This window comes from Tamandua tetradactyla, chromosome 1 (genome assembly GCF_023851605.1).
Source record: "Tamandua tetradactyla isolate mTamTet1 chromosome 1, mTamTet1.pri, whole genome shotgun sequence".
Lineage (NCBI taxonomy): Eukaryota > Metazoa > Chordata > Mammalia > Pilosa > Myrmecophagidae > Tamandua > Tamandua tetradactyla.
In genome coordinates, this window is record NC_135327.1 from 28,935,007 (window position 1) to 28,954,767 (window position 19,761).

The 19,761-nt window shown below is 44.3% G+C and overlaps 1 protein-coding gene across 2 annotated transcripts in view; it reads right to left on the reverse strand.

Annotated features, from left to right (window-relative positions):
- CASS4 (Cas scaffold protein family member 4) overlaps window positions 1–19,761 on the reverse strand; it is a 41,340-nt gene that overhangs the window by 3,852 nt on the left and 17,727 nt on the right. For both annotated transcript variants that reach the window (XM_077113357.1, XM_077113365.1), the window contains 5 exons: window positions 14,314–14,736; window positions 7,783–7,884; window positions 5,201–5,281; window positions 3,013–4,302; window positions 1,926–2,003 (listed from right to left, as the gene is read on the reverse strand). In XM_077113357.1, the coding sequence (XP_076969472.1) occupies window positions 1,926–2,003; window positions 3,013–4,302; window positions 5,201–5,281; window positions 7,783–7,884; window positions 14,314–14,736 (1,974 nt within the window). The remainder of the gene's footprint in view (window positions 1–1,925; window positions 2,004–3,012; window positions 4,303–5,200; window positions 5,282–7,782; window positions 7,885–14,313; window positions 14,737–19,761) is intronic.

Genomic DNA, 19,761 nt, shown 5'->3' on the forward strand with positions numbered 1-19,761 from the left:
TTGTTTTTGTTTTGAAATCAAACCTGGGTCTCCTGCATGGCAGGCAAGAACTCTGCCTGCTGAGCCACTGTGACCTGCCCTCAACATTTACTTTTACAGCGACCACTCCAGGTAACAATTGAAAGGCCCCTTGTTATTTTATAGATGAGGAAACAAGTTCAGAGAAGATAAGTGGCTGCCAAGAAGTCATTCAATTGAAAAATTAAAGAGCTCTCATTCTTCCATTAAACTGTGTACTTTCTCATCTACCTATGGTCTCAAAATTCACCACCTGGAAGCACTCGGACAAGTCTGATATAAAATAGTGACTTTTCCAGGGGCGGTAGTGTTGGAGTTGAAATATGAAAAGGAGGAGGAAGATGTACTTTGGAGAAGGAAATTCATTATTAGAATTTCATATTTAGAAAATGAATAAAATACTATTTTCATAATACAAAGTCAAGAAAAGGTTGTGGTTTTGGTTGAGACTCTTTGGAGGCAGAGAGGATGAGATGCATAGAGCACAGGTTAGGAAAAAAGAGAAAGATCTAAATATTGGAACATCAGAAACTTAGCTTGAAAAGACTAACTATAGGGCGGGCCACGGTGGCTCAGCAGGCAAGAATGCTCGCCTGCCATGCCAGAGGACCCAGGTTCGATTTCCGGTGCCTGCCCATGTAAAAAAAAAAAAAAAAAAAAAGAGAAAGAAAGAAAAGAAAATACTAGCTACAGGTAAATGAAAAATGGACTATGTTTCTCAGTCTGGGGCGTTGGAAACGTGTGGAGATGTTTCTGGTTTCCACACTGACTAGGGATCACTGTAAGCAGTTAGTGGGCCGGAGCTAGGGATGCTAAATAGTCCATCCATACCATGGAAAATTGTCCCCCCAAAGGTCAATAGTGCCCCCTCCCCTCATTGCAAAGCCCTGTCAGTCTAAAGCAGTGGTTCTCCAAGTGCAATCCTTGGACCAGTAGCATCAGCATCACCTGGGAACTTACTAGAAAGGAAAACTCTCAGGTGCACTTCTACTGAATCAGAAAATCGGGGAGTGGGGCCCAGCCACCTGGATTTTAATAAGCCCTCCAAGTCCTATCATGCATGCTCAAGTCTGAGAACCACTGGTCCAAAGCATAATTTATGTTGAGCAAAATAGCATGTTAGCATTATGGCAAGCTCAAAGTGTTTGGCGTTTGGGGGTCTGAGCACCAGGAGACCTAGGTTTCAATCTAGTCCGCCTCTGAAAAGTAGCAGGACTGTGTCTGAGCAATTGGATATATCTCTCCTTCTCTCTCACTCCCTGGGCCCCATGGAGTTGAACTGGCTCACCATTTCCCAGGCTTCATAATTCACATATAACTTTCAGAATTTATGCTCTTTCTGCCTCCCTCTCAAAAAATTCCGTTTTCTTTATCTTCATCTTTAATAGAGTCATGGTTTTTAATTAATTTCAGGGGAAACTTTACAAAGCTGGTAAGTGGAAAACTACTATCATTTGCCACAAATGGAAGATAACCAATTTTTTAAAAGCACAATGATAACATCTTTAAAAAAAAAAAAAAAAGGAAGAACATTAAGTGTTAAAAAGGTGTTGTAGATACACAAGGCCCAAACCAAAATGGTCTCTTTTCTGGTAATCTGACACATTGAAAGAAAATGTCAGAGGGAACACAAGTCCATGCTATTTAATGCCATGTGGGTAACCTACCCCCACCTCCACCCCCTTCAGTAAACCTGCAGAGCACTTGGAATCATTTCATTAGTGGTTAAAGGTTCACAGTCCACAGCCTGAGTCTCCTTCTACCTCTTAGAAAGGAAAAAACAAGCACAACCCCCCCCATGTGAGTCATCTTTTTATTAAAATGTCAAATTGTATGTAGCAGGATGAAAGTCTCTAAGGTTGCTTTGTATTAATCAGGAATATTGAAGAGTGAGCACCGTGACTTACCTTGGTTCCTAAGTCGTTGTATTTTTCTGCCCTTTGTTCCAAGCAGGGTTTTTCTTTCTCGTCTGGGTTAAACGACTTCTGAAAGTTAAAAACCCTTTGAATTACCAACTTGAAGTTTTTAGACTTCTATATAGCTCCTTGAGTTTAAGACTTGAGCATTCAACCTTATATTTTTGTTTGTGGTTCTGCCAACTGATGCCATTTTCAACCAGAAGAGACTTTGGCTGTCAAACTGGCAGCCTAAGGGTTGAATTTTACCTACCAACATAGCCTCATATAATGGCCCACACAGTATTTTTTAAAATTACATAAATGTACATATATATATATATATATATATATATATATATATGTATGTATGTATATACAAATGTGCACTATATACCCATTTAAGATATTGTGCAATGACAACATCCAGACTTCTCACTTCTCTAGACCTTGTCCTGGCTCTTACATCATTATGCATTTTGGGAGAGCAGCCCCCTTTATTCAGAGTCCATGGCTCCATGCTATCTCTCTGATACAGAGGCCCAGCCCTCAAGTAACCTGCTAGGCTTCTTGAGGCTTGTGATTCCTGAATGAGTGGTTCTCCTTCTATAATGTCTGCACACATCCAGCAAAATATTTCTAAGAGTAACTAGAGTCTGGAGACTGATTTGACCATTAACAATGTGGAAAAGTGTTTATACTTCCTCTTCTGTTTCTAAGAAACACATTGACTATGACTAAATTTGTAACTTCCAAAAATGCAAGGAAACTTGATGATGAGTTTTTAAAGTCAGAGAACAGATTTTAAAATATTTAAAAAATCATTTCTAATTCCTGTACCAGAGGTAAACTCAAAAATTTCCAGAAGAAATCCAAATATGCTGACCTATCTCCCTTAATATTAAACAACTTATCTTACTTCCTAATAGGACTCATGTACATTTTTACTGTCATGAATTTGATTTTCTGGACTATGGAACCAATGGCTACCCAAACCCTATAAACTATTGAGAGATTCTCAGCATCTAACTTAGTGTTGACCACTCAAGGTGACAATCAAAACCCCCCTTGCTGTAACCACTTGGAACTTTGAACTCACCTGTCCACAGACATTTGTCCTATTTTTCTTTAATAGTTCAGGGGACTGTTCATTTCCCCTTTGTTCATGAAAAGGAGTGCTCCTTTGGTGTGATTCAGGTTCTCTTTGAGGAAGCTGAATGCATTTTTCAGATTTAAATTCTGCATTTGGGATCAGTTTGTCAGTCTCTTCCTTGTCACAGTTCTGCTTAAAGAGGAGCCTGCCATTGGCGATGACAATAGAGGCAAACTTCTTGGTGTCTTCCGGAACCATCCGCGCCACCATGACAAATCTCTCAAGGTCATCTGGGGTGCTTTGGACTTTGTCAGTCACAAGAACTTCCAGGGCCCAATTGCAGGCATTTAGGCTTTCCTTTGTTTCAAGCAGGGTCTGGTAGGAGTTGGAGATTAACTGTAGTTGCCCCCTAATTCTGGCTTGAAGGTGACTGTCAGTGAGGTTGCAAGCAGCCCCACAGACTCCTCGGGCAAAGTCCAAGAATTCTTTTAAAGACTCTTCTATGTGGTCAGACGCCCTGTGAATTGCATCAAGGTTGGCTTCCAGACTCTCTCGGAACCTCCACTTCCTATTCACAAAGAGCATCAGGCCTGCGACAGAGCTGACCACCTTTTGCTGCAGAGCCGTTACTGTCTCTTTGGCCATGTCCAAGTCCAAGGAGAGCTCCTTTGCTAACTCCTCCGAGGACGAGGAGCTAGAGGAGTCCGTGGATGTGGAAGAACACGAGGAAATAATGCTGGCTCTGCTGTCAGAACTGGAAACGGATAATCTGTCTGGTTCAGGAGATATGGATGTCACCTGTCTGGAGAACCATGAGGAACTGTGGTCCTTGTGGATCTCTGCAGCCCCATCAGCTTTCTCCAGCTTTTTCACAGTCTGAGCAGCACTTGATGTGGCTTTAGGAATGTCGTAAATGTTTGGCTTGGTATTCTGCTGTTCTGCTCGAAGAATCAGAAAGCTTGAAGGAACCTTGTAGCTGACACCTTCAACCAAAGGGAACATGTTCCTGGGTGCCAAAAAGCCATAGCCAGGAAGCTCTGGAAGGCTGAGTTTTTTCTGCCTGGGCTCATCTTTATACAGTTGTTGATCAGGACACCCTGCTTTGCTATTTGGAGGAGTATGGAAAGTAGAAGTAGACATGGGGACATGCACAAAGCTGATTAGAGATGCATTTCTTAGAGTGGCTTTTTCTGGGGACACTGGTGTGTCGTAAATCCATTCTGACTTTTGAGGGTTTGGTAACATATTGTAGCCTCCATTTCTTATGATCGGCAATGTCGAGGGAACACTGTGCCCCTGTGGAAGAATCACATGAGGTTGTCCAGTTTAGTAGCAATAAAAAGAGTGTTTGAAGGGCTCACTCAACTAATGTGAGTGATACCAAGGGCTGGGAACTGAGCTTCTTAGCAATTAGGTTGTCACTGCCCTGCTCAGACTCCTTCCATGGCTCCCCATTGCTGTCATCACTCAAGGCCCTTCACAATCTGGCTCTGTCCTCCTTTCAAACCTCTTCTCTCCACTTTCACCACAGCTATCCGCCCCCTTGCCTCTAATCTCCTTGTAGATCCAACCCCCGCCCCAGCTGTTTAGCTTTCCCTGAATACAAAATGCTTAATTTAATTAAAATTTTCCCAAGCTGGTCCTTTGCTGTAAGTGTCTTTGAAACCCTTTTGTTTTCATCTAACAAACTCCTGTGCATCCTTCAAGACACAGCTAACATGCTACCTCTTTTGTAAGGCCTTCCCTAATAATCCTGGGATTAAATCCATTCCATACATGTGGAAAAATCCAGTAATAAACAGGGGATATACAGATTTCACATGAAATTATCTCCCCTATATACAAATAAAAATCTACTTTAACACAATGCATTGATGGGGTATACAATAATGAGAAGAAATTACCTATTAGGTTACTGTTTTGTTATCACTTTATGCTAGGTCCTTTGCAGGAATTATCTCATTTAATACCCTCAGCAAGACTATTAGAAGAAACTAAGGCATTGAGAAGTGACTTTTCCAAAACTATACAGCGAGTCCTATCCCCAAACACCATGGAAATTAAGGGGGTTTGCCTCAAAAGAAATGTTCTGCTTCAAGGCATTTACATTCCTATTTTTGATCAAGCAAATAAAATTTCCCAGAGGAGCTTCAGGTTTTAATAACAGGGAATCTCAGCGCCTCTCTTTACTTACACTTGCTTGGCTGAGTGGAAGAGAGAGTCCTGCCTTTTGGGCGCTGGCCGGTATATCATATACCTGCTGCTTCTCTGGCTCCTGGGGAAAGACCACAAAAGAGAACAACTTGGATTTTTTCCTTCCCAATGGCTACACATCACACACCAATATTTTTTCCAGATGAAAACACAAGTCACTGAAGACTCTGGGGCCTTCAACTGTTATGTAGAAGTTGACATGCTATAGTAGGTGTACATTCTGCAGTAGACTTTGTGCTTTAAAAAGTGCCTTCTTGACTGAAGGTAAGGGACAAACTAGAGGAAGAGTTAACTGGAATTGCTTGAGTTAAAAATAATAATTCATTTCTTTCTGTGAGTTAGCCTTAAGGTTGAATTAAGCCAGAATTAATAAGATTGGGACCTAAATATGTCTTCTTTCAGGTTTTTTTTCTCAGTAGAAATTTTCCTGTGTTTATTATTCATTTATTCATCCTATAAATATTCATTGAGTGGCTACCATCTCTACACAAAGGCCAAATACATACACACACACACACATATATACACACAGTCAAAAGCAAGAATCCATGGTCCTGGTACAAATAATTGCTACTGATGTACATCAATTAGAAAATGTATATATTAAAATGTGAAAAATAGGGTCCTAGTTCCAAAGCAAGGTGAGAGAACATCAAAACAGGCTTTGCAAAGAAAGAGAAAAGAGCTGGAAATTGGAGAGGGGGTTTCTTTGGAGAGAGTTGGAGGTAAGTCTCCTACTGACCTCTCTTTAGTTGGGGAAAGATGGGAGGCTTTGCATTCCCCTCAAGCCAAGTAGAAAGTTCTCCATGGGACCATTCAATGACTTGAGAGGTGCCACCTGAGCTTGGGGCCCCAGTGCATGGGGCCCAACTCTGGCCAGAGAAAATGAAAAGGTGAGAGGCTGATGGCAAAGCACAGAGTGGTAGCTGAGCCAGGGATGGATTGTCCATAGGGCTGGGTCTAGGATGAGGCAAGAGAGGTACTGACCTTGGGTGAAAATTTTCAGGGGGTGCCAAAAAACTCAGCAGTTAAGATGAATAACACTTTATTGAAATATTTTCCAAAACTGCAGTTAATGTAAAAAAAAAAAACCAGAATAAAATATAAAAATTTTCAGTAAAGACAGAATTCCCCAAGGCTGAGATTGGGGTGAGGTGAGTGAGGTGAGTTGGGCAAGTGTGTCTTTATCTAAAAGTGTTGCACCTGAGTGAGTGCCTTGCTGGCCTCACCTGGCTGGACCTCGCCTGTGCTCCTGGAATTTGTCATGGCAAAGGGAGCTTGCATGGTTTCCATGGACCACATATGGGCCATGCGAAAGCTGGAACACAGCCCTGGCAGGGATGAATGAGGGGCTCTCAGGAGCAACAGGCTGACGAAGTCCTGCCTGCCCAGGAGCTCAGGACAGAGCTTAAGCCCCTGGCCAGAGAGGGATGCAGGTAAGAAATGACCAGCAGTGAGGTGGGCACAGAGAAGGGCTAGCACTTTCAGGAACATTCCAGAAAAGACAGCTTTCAACACATGCCACTTCCGAAGATCATTACTGCCACTTAGCCACAACAGAATCACGCAAGTATGACATTTCTGCCTGGTTCTCTCCCCCTCCCTCCCTGCCTCCCCTCAGCTCTGGAGGAGGCTGAGAGAGTGAGAGAGGAGCAGAGGTGATGGATGATAGATGGGAATGAACAGGGAGTCCACCAACCCTCAGTGCCTGCTGTGGGAGCCAAGGTGGGGAGGGCAGAAGCTTTTGCTTTAAATGAAGTAGGAAGTCTGATTATTTCCTTGGCAGGATATTTAGACCCCTCAACTGAAACTGGGGGGACTACAGTGACTTCTTACTACCTGTGAGAGACCATGAAGTCACAGAGCTGCTTGAAGTTTTCCTTAGATGAGAGCTGTGGTTCTCACCCTTGGCTGAGCATTAGAATCATCTGGGGAGTTAAAAAATCCCAGTACCCAGGCCACCCCCAGACCAGTTATATTAGAGTCTCTGGGATTGGGACCTGGGCAGCAGGAATTCTTAAATCTGCCAGGTGATACCCCTGTACAACCGAGGTTGAGAATCCTGGAGAGAGGCTGGGGGCAGTTAGGACGGGCTAGGAAATGAGTGGAGCTGTTTTCTGAGCATATAATGCGTGTCTTTCCAATTTGATGTACCAGCAACTACAAATAAATTAAAACATACACACACACACACACACACAAATCTCTTCTAGCGATAAAGGTGAGACTGTGGTGTGTGTATGTATGAATATGAATATGTGTATCTACATATACACAAACTTTGCAAAACACAATATATATTCAAGTGAAAAGTAAAAAACTTAACACTATCCAGAATTCAAACAGTGCTAACTTTCTCTTAAGCAGGTGTGGGCTCTGTGGGCCCAAAGTAGATGACAGAGTTGGCCTCTGAGTACTCATGTGTATTTTGGAGTTGCTGCAAATGGAAGCTCCCACAGATCTCCTGCAGTAGAGCTGAAATGCAACGTCCGTGGGACAAGGAGATCCCCCCGCCCAGTGCCAGCATGTCTGGGTGGCGCCTGGTCACTGATCGAGGCTCACCTTGAGGACTGAGGCGACCCGGCTCTGGACAGGTACATCGTACACCTGGGAAGACAGAGCTGGCAGCGAGGCCCGAGCAGGTCTGGGAAGCGTGAAGACGGTCTGGGAGAGAGAAAGAAGAGAGCAAAGCTGAAGGAGGCATTGGTGCTAGCTATAACGACCAGCAGAGACACTCAGCCATTGTCGCGGGGTTTGCCTAACACCACTGACCAGCAGGCCCTTCCCTTCCGGGCCTGGGAGAAGAAATCACGGGAGGTGATGTGGGGAGGGCGGCCCTCCTCGCCAGTGGCCCACAGCTGCCTGGCAATAGGATTAAAATGCAGATTCTCAGGCCCCACTTTGGTTGTGTCAAATCTCTGAGTCCTGGGGTGGAGACTGGAAATCTGCAGAATAAACGAGTTTCCCAGGTGATTCTGAGGGTCTGTAGGAATCAGGAGGCTGCGAAGCTGATGGTGGTTGTTCATGTATCATCCAATGGTGCCGAGGACAGGGCAGAGAGCGAGACCGGCAGGCAGGGACTTAGGGGTGTGAAGTGGAGGGACTGAGGTCGGTGGGGGGAAGCTGAGGTCTGTCCAAGCAACGTCCCTCAGGCCAAGGGCTGTAGGGGGAGGAGAGGCCAGAGGACGACAGCCAGCCCCTGTTGCTGGGCAGAGGAGAACCTGACTGTGATGGGAGAGAGAGTGAAGGGAGGAGTGGAAGTCGGAAATGTGGCCCAGGAACAGGTCACAGTAAGGAGTATGGATTTTATCCCACAAAGGGTAGGATTTGCAATCAGATTTGTGTTCTATTAAGAGCACTTTGTCAGTTTGTCAGGCACTGGTTTTGGAAAACCTGGCTTCTCAGTCCTGGAGTCCACACCTGTCAATGGGAGCCTTGGATTCCAGCTGACTCCATGCCAGGCCCCGCTGGGTGCTAGAGAGCTAGTGGGCTTCAGGCCCGGCTGCAGATCTCAATTACCTGGTAAACTTAAAAAATAATACAGATGCCAGGGCTCCCACCTCAGATATCTTGAACCAGAATGTCCCTGGGCAGGGCCTGGGAATGGGCAACAGTATAGGGTAGGGACCCCCATCTGTTAGGTATGGACACACCTAGGAAACAGGCTGGAAAGAGGCAGGGCCTGGAAGAGAGGCAAAGGTGAAGTTCCGGAGTCCAGCGAGGGAGAATGGAGCCTGTCATCAGGCTAGGGGGCTTTGCAAGTTGGATGGTGGGGACGGTTAGGGTTTAAAAAGGTGAATCTCGGTGGAGAGACAGGTTCATAAGGACCAGATCAGGGTCCCTTTGTTCAGGACGATGTCCCAGGACCCAGCCCTGTGACCAACCTGTGGTAGGTGCTAGTATTTATTTGTTTGTTTTGGTGAATAGGTACAGGCTGGAGTAGCAAAAGTGAGCTCCAATTGTAAAAATCTCCCTGGGCATTCATCAGGCTGGACTTACAGACCCAGAAGCAGCCAGCTGTACAGTGACCAGGAAAAATAACAGGAGAGTGCAGCTGGCAAGTGTTAGAACAACTGCCTTCTTTGAATGACAAATTCTTTCTTACTGAGAAACCTCGTTCTCTAAAATCCTAGACTTTCAGAAGCATTGCTGTTTGAAATTTATCAGTAAGAAGGAAACATCCCACTCTTGCCTGGTGGATCTGAGTCATTTTGACATAGAGGGGCAGCCTCAATTCCCAGTCACCGGGCGAGATTTGGATAAGGGGTCTCTGATACAACATCCCATATCCCTCTTAGCTTTGTAGCTCCCCAGGAAACAGCAGCCTGAGCCCACTTTGCAGTCCCACCCAACATTGACCCTTTATACACCACCTGGCTTGGCTTTGAGCCAAAGGACACAAAGTTTCTTTTATAGTTCACCTTCATTCCATTTTTTCCCCATCCCATGATAACTCTACCTACTCCTTTGTTTGTGAGCTGCCCTGTGCTTCCTTTGCTCTGGGCAGTCCCTCCTGCTGTGTATTGAAATGATATTAATGGTCTTTTCCCCAAATACTGTAAACATGCTAAATGTAGTTAATATGTCAACAAATTGAGAAAAACAGGTTTTTTGTAACAAGTGATAACCAGCCATGTATGCAAGGACATAAGGACTGGCTTGAGACCTGTCAGAGGGACACTCCCTTGATAAGAATATTGACGGCCAGTCCTCAGAGGCATAAACACCAGTGCAGGTATCACTCCAGTGAGTGTCAAGCAGGGTGACCCCCAGTCACCCTGACTTCCGGCTCCAGTGTCCCTGCTGTGCTGTGCGCTTCTGCTGGCCTGAACGCATGGACATCAGCGCCTCCCACCCTTGGCTTTGGACCCTCTGTTGATGCCCTGCTGGACGGGCCCTGAGACCTTTCCTCAGAGGTCCCCGCCCACCTTATGTCCTCCCTCAGGATGATGGACTTTAGAGACTCTGGCATCCTCCACCTTTAAGGGTGCTGTGTGCCCCTGACCTGGTTATTGTGTATTGGTTGTCTTGGCCGTTTGCAACAAAGCAAGCATTTTATTATGCCCTGAGCATCCAAACTATTGTGCCAATTCTGCTTTTGAGTTGCTACAACACTTTGGGACATCTTGGTGCAAGGGGACAATAAATCCGATTTTGTCAGACCATGGGTTTGTCTCTGGTGGCCTTGGGTAGATCAGTCTAGGACAAAATCCCTCAATGATTCTCCCTTGCATTTTGACCCAAACGCCATGCATGACAAGTCCATGCATAGTCATCACCCATTGCCTCCAGCCCCTTTTGATACCCTCCTCCTCCCTCACTGCCCCAACTCATTCCAGCACACCAATCTATCGCCCACTCCAGAGCCTTTCCAAATGTGCTCCATTGCCTATTTTTCCCCCCTTACTTCAGGCCCATTTTACTTACATAGCTGATTTTGTAGGTCACAAATGTAAAACCACCTCAGAGCTAAGGGACTTTCCTGTGGGGGACGGTGGGGGTTGGGGTGGGGGGTTACCACTGTAGAGGAATTTCAGATGGAAGGAAATCAGTTCAAAAATGCTCAGTGTTTCTTGGAAAATGGAGGTTTAAGGTGACGAACAATTAAGGAACAAGCTTGAACAATAGGGCTTCAAAAAGGTATAGGGAGCTAGAAGGGAAGTCCAGTTCAGGAACCTGTGGGTCCAAGAGCAATTTCATTAGTAAATCTGGCCCTTGCTACCTAAAACACAAGACTTCCTTCTCTGAATTTAAACTGAAATCAAATATGTTCTTTAAGTGGCTATTATTATTTTTTTTATGTCAGCATATTATATTAAGGAAGCTGGAATAAAAAGTAAAACAGAGCTCAATATGGTGGTTTCCCGGGGTGAGGGGAGGGGAAGTGACTTCAAGAAGGCTGCTGGGGTGGGGGTATCAGGTGGGGTGCTGGTTGTGTTCTGATTCCTGGTGTGGATACGAGTGACTCGGACTGTCCACCTTGTGAACATTCACAGAACTGTACCCTTAGGGTCTCTAAGCTTGACTTCATATAAAGCGCATTGGAAAGAAGAGCTGTTTCCAGCCACAAGGTCAAGTGAAATAACAGCAGGGGTGCACCCGTGGTTGAGATAAGGGCTCTGTCTTTGGGGCATCGACAGTCTAGGGAGTGGACAGATAAGCAGACAACCACAATAAGCTTTAGTTCCAGCTCAGTATTGACTGGCCACATGACTGTGGATGAGCCAGTTCACCTCGCTGGCAGTCAGCTTCCTCATTCGTATAAAGCAGGGTATTTGTTGAATCTGAAGACCACAGAGGTCTCTTCCAGGTATAGAGACATCTGATTCTCATACAGGCTCTCCTCTTAAAGAGTCTGGAGGACTCTTGGGGAAAGTGATGTGAATCAACTTTCTTCGTTTTTAATTTTGGCTCCCCTTAATCTAGAGAGAGTCAAAAGAGAAACATAAGAGAGACAGGAACTGGTCTCCCTAGGCCGTGTCCACGTCTGTGAGCTGCCCATTGAAAGGAGCCCAGAGTTAGGGACTCGGACTTGCTGATTTCTACTAATGACCACTTCTGTCGAGAATGGACTTCTGAGGCAGCTTTGGACTTGGGTCTGGACACTGGAACACACAGCAGAAAGGAGATGGCCTGCCTTTTTTTACTGGCAAGAATGTGGGCTTCACTTTTATTTTTAATTGCTTATTAGCTATTCTTCTCATTCGTATGGCTCCTTCCTTCTTATGGAAGAAGCAGTAGCTAAATCATTTAGAATCACCAACAGGTACATCTGCAGGCAACATTAGGGTCGAACCTTCTCATATGCACAAGAAGAAAGAGAAGCCTGGGGAGTGCTGTGATGCCTCCAGACCAGTCCAATTGTCACAGGACTTCCGACTTTGAAGCCTGAGATGGGCTTCAAAAAAAAGCTGGGGAGTGAAGGAGCAAAAATGCAGACAGGGCAGACATGGAAGGAACTTATGGCAGGAATAAAGGGCAGGAAAGTTCCCCAGGTGTTTTACTGTGGCAACCTCAAAACCACGCAAGAGTGGCAGAGAGCCCCTGGTTCTGAATTCCCCTTTGGTGCCGTGGTTTCTGTCTGTCACCTCGGCCTGCACCAGCGAGGGCTCAGTCGTTGAAAGTCAGTGGACCTTCAAATTAAGCACAACTCTCTTGTAGCTAGTGTCCCTGACTGCTTTTCCAAGTTAAGTTTCAACAGTAGGCTTTTATCTTTCCATTTATACTACTGTCAGTCTAGAAGTCAACAGGGAAGCCCATGGTTATAAAACCCTACGTTGCATTGGTCTCTTCATTCATTCAACAAATATTGATTACATTTGTTCAATATTGTAGGCCTGGTGGGCCCGGCTCTGTGCCGAGAATACCTGCAAACAGCAGACAATGCATCTGCTTTTCCTTTAGGGAGAGGAAAAATGAACCCCCCCCCCCGCCAATTTTTTTTCCTGTAATGGCTTTGAAAATAAATTCAAATTAAAAGAAAAATTCAACCTCAACGAATGTCGCTTGCAATTCTTTGTGGAAAGACAGACAAGGCCCTGCTTGGGGTCAGCTGCTCACACAGCAGCTGAGCATGCCAGGCTTGGGTCTGGGCCATCTGCTCCAGCCGAGCAGCTCAGGGTCCACTGCATGGACCGTGGGAGGCTCATCAGCCTTCCCGCTGCTGCTGGCCGCCAGCTGTCCTGTCGACCGGCTGTCTCCTTCTGGGCCTTACAGCTCAGGGAGTTCGAAAATCTCAAGAATTCAAAATCTTTTACAGAATCAAACACCTTCCTATTTGAAGGAGGTATCAGAAGTAGGCTTGGAGGAGGCCCGATTGGTAGGTTCCCCGCACCCCCCTGCACACACATGGTGGGGGGTGGGGTGGGGTGGGGTGGGGGTCTTTCCTGGGCACAGGCTGAGGCCAGATGGGCTGTGTCATTTCAGCTGAAAGCAAAGTGTCTGATGACAGGAAATACCAGCAGTGACGGGGACCATGCAAATCTGTTCTGCATTCTTAACACCTCATGAAGGCCAGGACTTTGCGGAAGACAACACTTATTTTTTTCTTTCGTCTTTCAATTCCTTTCCTTCTTTAAATAGGTTTTCATTCTGCATTTACTGAGTGCTTCTTTGCCTTTTTAAAAAAAAACTGATAATTTAAAAAAGTATAGATATACTATATGCTTGCTATAGCACACGATTTTTTTCCTAATCTATTTGTTCACCTAACATTTCTTGAGTACTGACCCCATGCCAGGGATGAGTCCATGTCCTGGGACACTTGAGTGACTAAAATAAGGTCCAGCTTAACACCTTCTTTCACCTTCTCCGTAACCAATGCCACCTCCCAAGGGTAACCACTATTAGCAATTGGGCGTGTGTTCTTCTAGATCTTTTTCTATGTGTGAAAATACACACCCAGGCTGAAAATTTTTCTGTGGTTTTGTTATTGTTTGGTTTTTACTTAAATGGCTCTTTCTTTCCTCTTATAAACACCTCACGTAACTATCTCAATTTCTTTAGAACCACATAATATCATTTCACTGTAGTGATATGTCAAAATTTATTTAACCAATTGCTCCATTAATGAACATTTAGGCTTCTTCGATTTTCCCCCTTGATGAGCAATTCTATCATGACCATGGCCTCCCTTATTCACATACATATTTGCCTACTTGTGTATTTCTGTAGCAATTCTAAAGTAAAATTTCTGCATTGAAGGGAATGTGCATTTTTTAATCTGATGAGCAATTTCTTCCCTTTGAGCCCATGGAGATGCAATGCCACCATTTATCGCTAGTGGTCCCAGCGTTGCCTCATAGTGAAAAAAAGCCAACATGGAGACCTGTGACACTCTCATGCAAAGCTTGACTGAAAATGGCTTTCCCACAAACCGGGGGTGGGAGGTGGGGGGGGGCGTCACAGGGGAGGCTTCAGTCTTCATCACGGTGGAAGTGGGACCACCGGGCTCTCTGGCTCACCATGCACTCAAGCTCACACGGTTGCTGCAACCATCCCGACTCCCATTTTACACATTTGGACCTCCTCCTGATGAGCCCTGTGGGTTCCCATACCGTTTGACCCATCTGTTCTATTTAGAAACAGGCTTACCTGTTGTGGAAAGCTTAGAGTCTTTTCACAGATGATTCTGGCATTGGCAGAAGGGTCGGGGAATTCATAGACCTGGGCGGTGGATGGCAGGGGCGCCTCCACCCAGCTCTTCATCTGCTCATAGACGGGGCCTGGAGGTGGAGGGCTGAGTAGGGAGGGCACCTGGTAGGCTCCCTCTGAACCGGAGAGAGCTTCTTCTGGGCTCCTTGGGAAATGGGGACAGGGTCTGTCTGCAGGAGCCTCCAAGAGGATTTGGAGGCGGTTGGCAGGAGCCAGGCCGCGTCTTCCATGGAGCCCGCACTTCCACCAGCCCTCGCTCTCTGGCACATTCTGCTCCAAAATGGTCAGGATGTCTCCTTTGCAGAAAGCCAGCTCTTCGGAGCAGTCCGGGTGGTTGTCATACAGCGCCTTGGCCAAGAGGGCCTGGGGACAGGGGGAGAAGAGAACTCATCATTCTTACCATTACCAAGGACTGTGACCCAGGCTGCTCGTTTAGAGGTGTGAGAGCAGCTTCGCCACTGCTACTTTATTTCACCCCTTTGCCCTCAGGTGTTCTTGTCCTTCCTCTTTGCCTGATTTATTCTTGCCCATTCTTGGGGTCTAGCCTAAATGTTACATCTTCGAGAAAATCTTACCTCTACCCTGAGAACAGCTTGCGTCTCCCTAAAATATGCTCTTTAGTCCCATTTTCATTGGACTATAATCCTGGTAGTTAAATAATTGAGTGCAGCACAACATGTAATTGAAATCTTGCTTCTGTGACTTCCTAGTTGCAGAATCTTGAGCTAAATAAATTAGTTAACTTCTCTGGACTTCAGTTTCCTCATCTGTAAGATGGGAATTAAGAGTAATGCATAATTGAGAGTATACAATGGGTTGATGGGTGCAAAGCTCATCACTAAATGACTGGCATTTAGTGAGTGTTATTTATCTAGCTGTTGTTGTGATTTTTCTCCTGAATTGGACTGGAAGTTCCAGCATGCCTAGGACCATACCTCGCTTATTTGTTATTCTGTTCCCTGCATTGAGCATAGGCCCTGGTACATGGGAAAGCTGCCAGTAAATGTTCATGAATAAATGAAAAATAACGCAAAGACTCAGAGAGGTTAGGTGATTTGTCTGTGGTCACACAGCCAGGATCAAAACTCAGGCTTCCAAATTCTCAGATTTGCTCTTCCAGTAAACCACGCTGTCTCCCTAAAAAATTGCCTTGTTGAGACATCAGGGATGGGTAAGTACCTTCTTTATTTAAACTGTAATTGTTTCTGCTGTAATTAAGTGAAGGCAATTAGTTTCTACAGAGTTTTAAAATTAATAATGTTTTCCCTTATTATATCAATGTATATTCATTAAAGAAAAAGTAAGAAATATGAAGAAGCAAAAAGAAGAAAATGAAAATTACCCACAATTCCACTACGTAGATTTAGTCATATTGTGTTGGTATTTACCCTTCCAGTTGTTTTTTCTTTCTGTCTTTAAATAAATTTAGTTAATTATACTTTTAATACCCATTAGCACCTAAAAATATAGTTTATAAGGAAATCAAAGCAAAAAATGATCAACCCTTCCATTACATTTGCTGAGAATTCAGTTGCATTGTTTGCAAAATATGTTTTTGTTGTAACAGAAATGGAATTGGATAGTCAATTTCTGATAAAATCCATCTTAACCATACAGGCTTGTGCGTTCTTAGGGAAACACTACATTGAATATATCTGAGAAGCATAAATGGAATTAAATCCCTCATGTAGACAAGAACGCGTTGAAAATCCCCCACAAATCTGCAACGGAGATCCTAAAAATTTCTGTAAAAGCTTCTTTGTTTTTATTACTATGAAAACAATAAAAACTCATTAAAGAAAAAAATGCAAACTCATGATAAGCACACCGAAGAAATCTGAAATGCCCACAGTGCCACTGCCACAGACAACCGTGCCAATCCTCTTGTTGGTGTCTTCCGGATCTTTCCTTGTGTAGTCGTAGCTATGTATTAAAACCTAATAGCTCTGCATGATTCTTCTGTAAACCTACTTCTTATTAATAATAATTTAAAGAACTAATGGGATCATACGACTCATAGTTCCAATTTTTAGTTTTTTCCACTTCAAAATAGATTGTGAATGGCCTCCCATGTCAGTAGTCTTCTTCAGTAGCCTTTTAAATACCTGCATGGTATCCACTGGGTGGATAAACCATACTTGTCCTTCCTGATCTTGGGGACATTTTAGTTAATCCCAGTTTTTAGCTATTATAAACAATGTAGAAATAGTCATCTTTACAGCCAAATATTTGTAAGCCCCTTTAATTGTTTCCAAGGATAAAATTCTGGCCCTGAAGTTGGCGGGAGGAAAATCATCAGGGCTCTTTCTTCACTCCAGCAAGGTTTTAATCAATTTACACCTCCGCCCACAGTGGCTGAGACTGCCCATTTCTTTGTACTCTCATCAGCCCCATGCATTAGTTTTTTTGTTGGATGGCACGTTTATTTAAAAATCTTTGTTAAGGAAGCTTGGAATAATTTTTTAACACGTTCTTTTGAAATACCAACTACCTAAAACCACAGAATCCACCAAAGCCTTTCTGCCACTGAAAGTCAATAACTTGTGTAAAACTTGGAAAGTGCCATCTCCCCTGCTGCCCCCACCCCCATCTTTAACTCATTTAAAAAAAAGAGAGAGGTTTGAAAGAGTTATGGACATGAGTAGGATGAGGGAAATTCCTGTCTGGAGAGATTTCCTCTCCTACCCATGGTGAATCAGATATCCTCAACTGGAAGGAATGATAAAAAATCATTTGGTGTCTGATATTCAAAAAGTGAAAAGCAGAGAGCTGAGATATGGCTGCTCCAAGATTCAGGCACCCTGAGCTGTCTCCTTGGGTCAGCTGTTTGACCCTTTACAAATGTAGCAAACATTTATTGGATGTTTGTCGTGCACCTTGGTACTGGAGTTTTCAGAAACACAAATTTTGATCTTGCCACTCCCACTTGACAACTTTTCAGTGGCTCCTCAGTGGGCTTTGGATGAAGCCCCAGCACCACCCAACCTTCAAGGCCCTGTGCGATTTAGTCCTGCCCACATTTCCGGCCTCATGGGTATCACTTCCTTACCAGACTGCAAGAGCACCACACTCTCTGGCAGCTGGAGTCCGTCACAGGCTGCTCCCTCTGCCCCCAAACAGTCAGCAACCCGTCACCCCTGGCAATCCCACTCATCTTTCCAGACTTATCTTAAATGTTACTTCTTTAGAAAAGAATTCCCTGATACTCTCCCTCAGACCAAACTAGCTGCCCTGTGTTCTTGCTTAACACCCTTTCATGTCAGTACTTATCCTATTTGTACTCAGTTCATTAAGTTGGCCATCATCTATTCGCCATCTGTCTCCCCAACCAGAACATAAGCTCCAGGGGAGCCTGGCCTGCATTTTCCTTGTTCTCTGCTGCATGCCCAGGGCCCAGCATGTAGTAGGCGTTCATTAAACACTTGTTGAGTTTATGGATGAATAGGGTTTGGGTACAAAGACGAATAATGCAAATGCTTCCATTTTCAAGTCTTTATAAGGTAGAAAGACACACAGCACCAAGAGCTCCTATTTCCCTAGTAGACTAAGGAGGTCATGGAAGCTTTGTCTGACTCTTGGTCCACCTTCTTAGGTGGACCTTAATAAGGACACCCCCCATGATGTCCAGAAGATGGACCTCAAGTCCTGGCCAGTCACATGCTGAATTACCATTCCTTGAATGTCTTGAGAGTGGGTTTTATATTAACATAGGGACTCAGCTTGGTGAAACTAGCAGAGATGAAGCTTTTGAGGGTATAGAGTTTTAGAATCTTATAAAGATTATTAATTAAAGGTTAAGTCTCAGTGAATTTATATGCTAATTTATAGATAGTTTTTCCCTTAAAGATGCAAATAATTTCTGTTCAGTAGGAAAAGATAACCCCAAAGGATGCAATTTATTACTTTGTAGGTCTTTAACCAGTTTTGTATCTAAACCTATAATCACGTCCTAATAGTCCTTTATTAAATTGCCTATGAATACTTGGTTTGTCATCCTTTAACTTGGTTTTAACATATTCTGATTCCTTCATTTATTAATCAGTTGAATAAAATCTTTGACATGTGTTCATTTTACATTGCATGAGAATTATGGTTTTACCTTTTTGGAAATTATACTTTAACAATGTACATTAGGAGAAAAAGGGAAAATAAAAACATAGTCTCCAGCCAATCACCACAAGTCCACAAAAGACATTTAAAACAGTTTTGAAAGCAAAAGTCCATCATCTGAAACGTGCTTGCATTTGTCTAGAAATAGGATAGTGTATATCTTTAGACAGAGCAGTTGCTGCAATAGGGCAGCTGTGCGTGTCCAGAGTTGCAGCAGCTTAGCTGGTGGATTTGCCTACCGTGAAAGGCAGGGACCTTTTCCCAGAGGATAATGGCTTGTTATGATCATTCACCCCACGGGGCACCCCCAGCTGTTCAAGATGGACAGCAACAGTCTTCCTTCTTGAGGCATGCTTTAACTTCACGTGCCTGTCCTGTGGGTTAGGCAGAGCAGCCCATTCTTTCCCTTTCTCCACAAGGGAAAACCCTAAGTATTTTGCAATAGCATAATCTCCCCTAAGCATAGCATTCCACTATAATTTGGAAGGGGTTTCTCCAGATACCTCAAGCAATAATTAATGTTTTAGTTTTAAAAGCAAAGACCATCAAAGTTTATGTTACAAAAGAAGAATAAAATCCAGGTGGGAAGCCTTGGGGAGTTCTGACACAGAAAGAAGGGAAGGAAGCGAGCTAGATTTGAATGGGGACCTATTTTGGATTGGGTGCACAGAAGCCATTAAAACATTGAATCCTCAGAAGTCTCGGAGGCAGGTTTTCTTATCCCCATTGTACAAATGGAGAAACTAAGGGTTGGAGACATCAAATGACTTGTCTGAGGTTGTGCGTTGAGCCAGGGGTAGACCCAGGATTTTCTCTTTTCTGGTGCATTAGAAAGAGATATAACACCCCCTCCTCTAACTGGCATCCTCACCTCCATTCTTCCCACCATCCAAGGGAGCTGGCTCATCGCTAGACTCCTCCCCAGACTCCTCCCCACAATCCAGGCAGGACTTGGAGAGGCTCATCCTCTGGGCTGTTGAAGAAAGAATCCTGGAGGGACCAGTCAGGCTTTCACAGACTGACTTGAGGGGAGAACAAGAAATTGTAGCAGCAGCCCCGAACATTTGGGGTGCACCTGTGTGCCCGGCACAGCGCTAAACTCTTCAGAGTCGAGTGGACAGACCACTACCAAGGAATCTATTTCCAATTCTAATTGTTGCCGAGGCTTTGCCCAAGACACTTTTAATAAGGCATTAATGGAAATATTTAAGAAATAGAGGGCATATTATGCATAATTTTGTTTCCCATGGGAGCACAGGCAGTTAGATTCCAGGTACA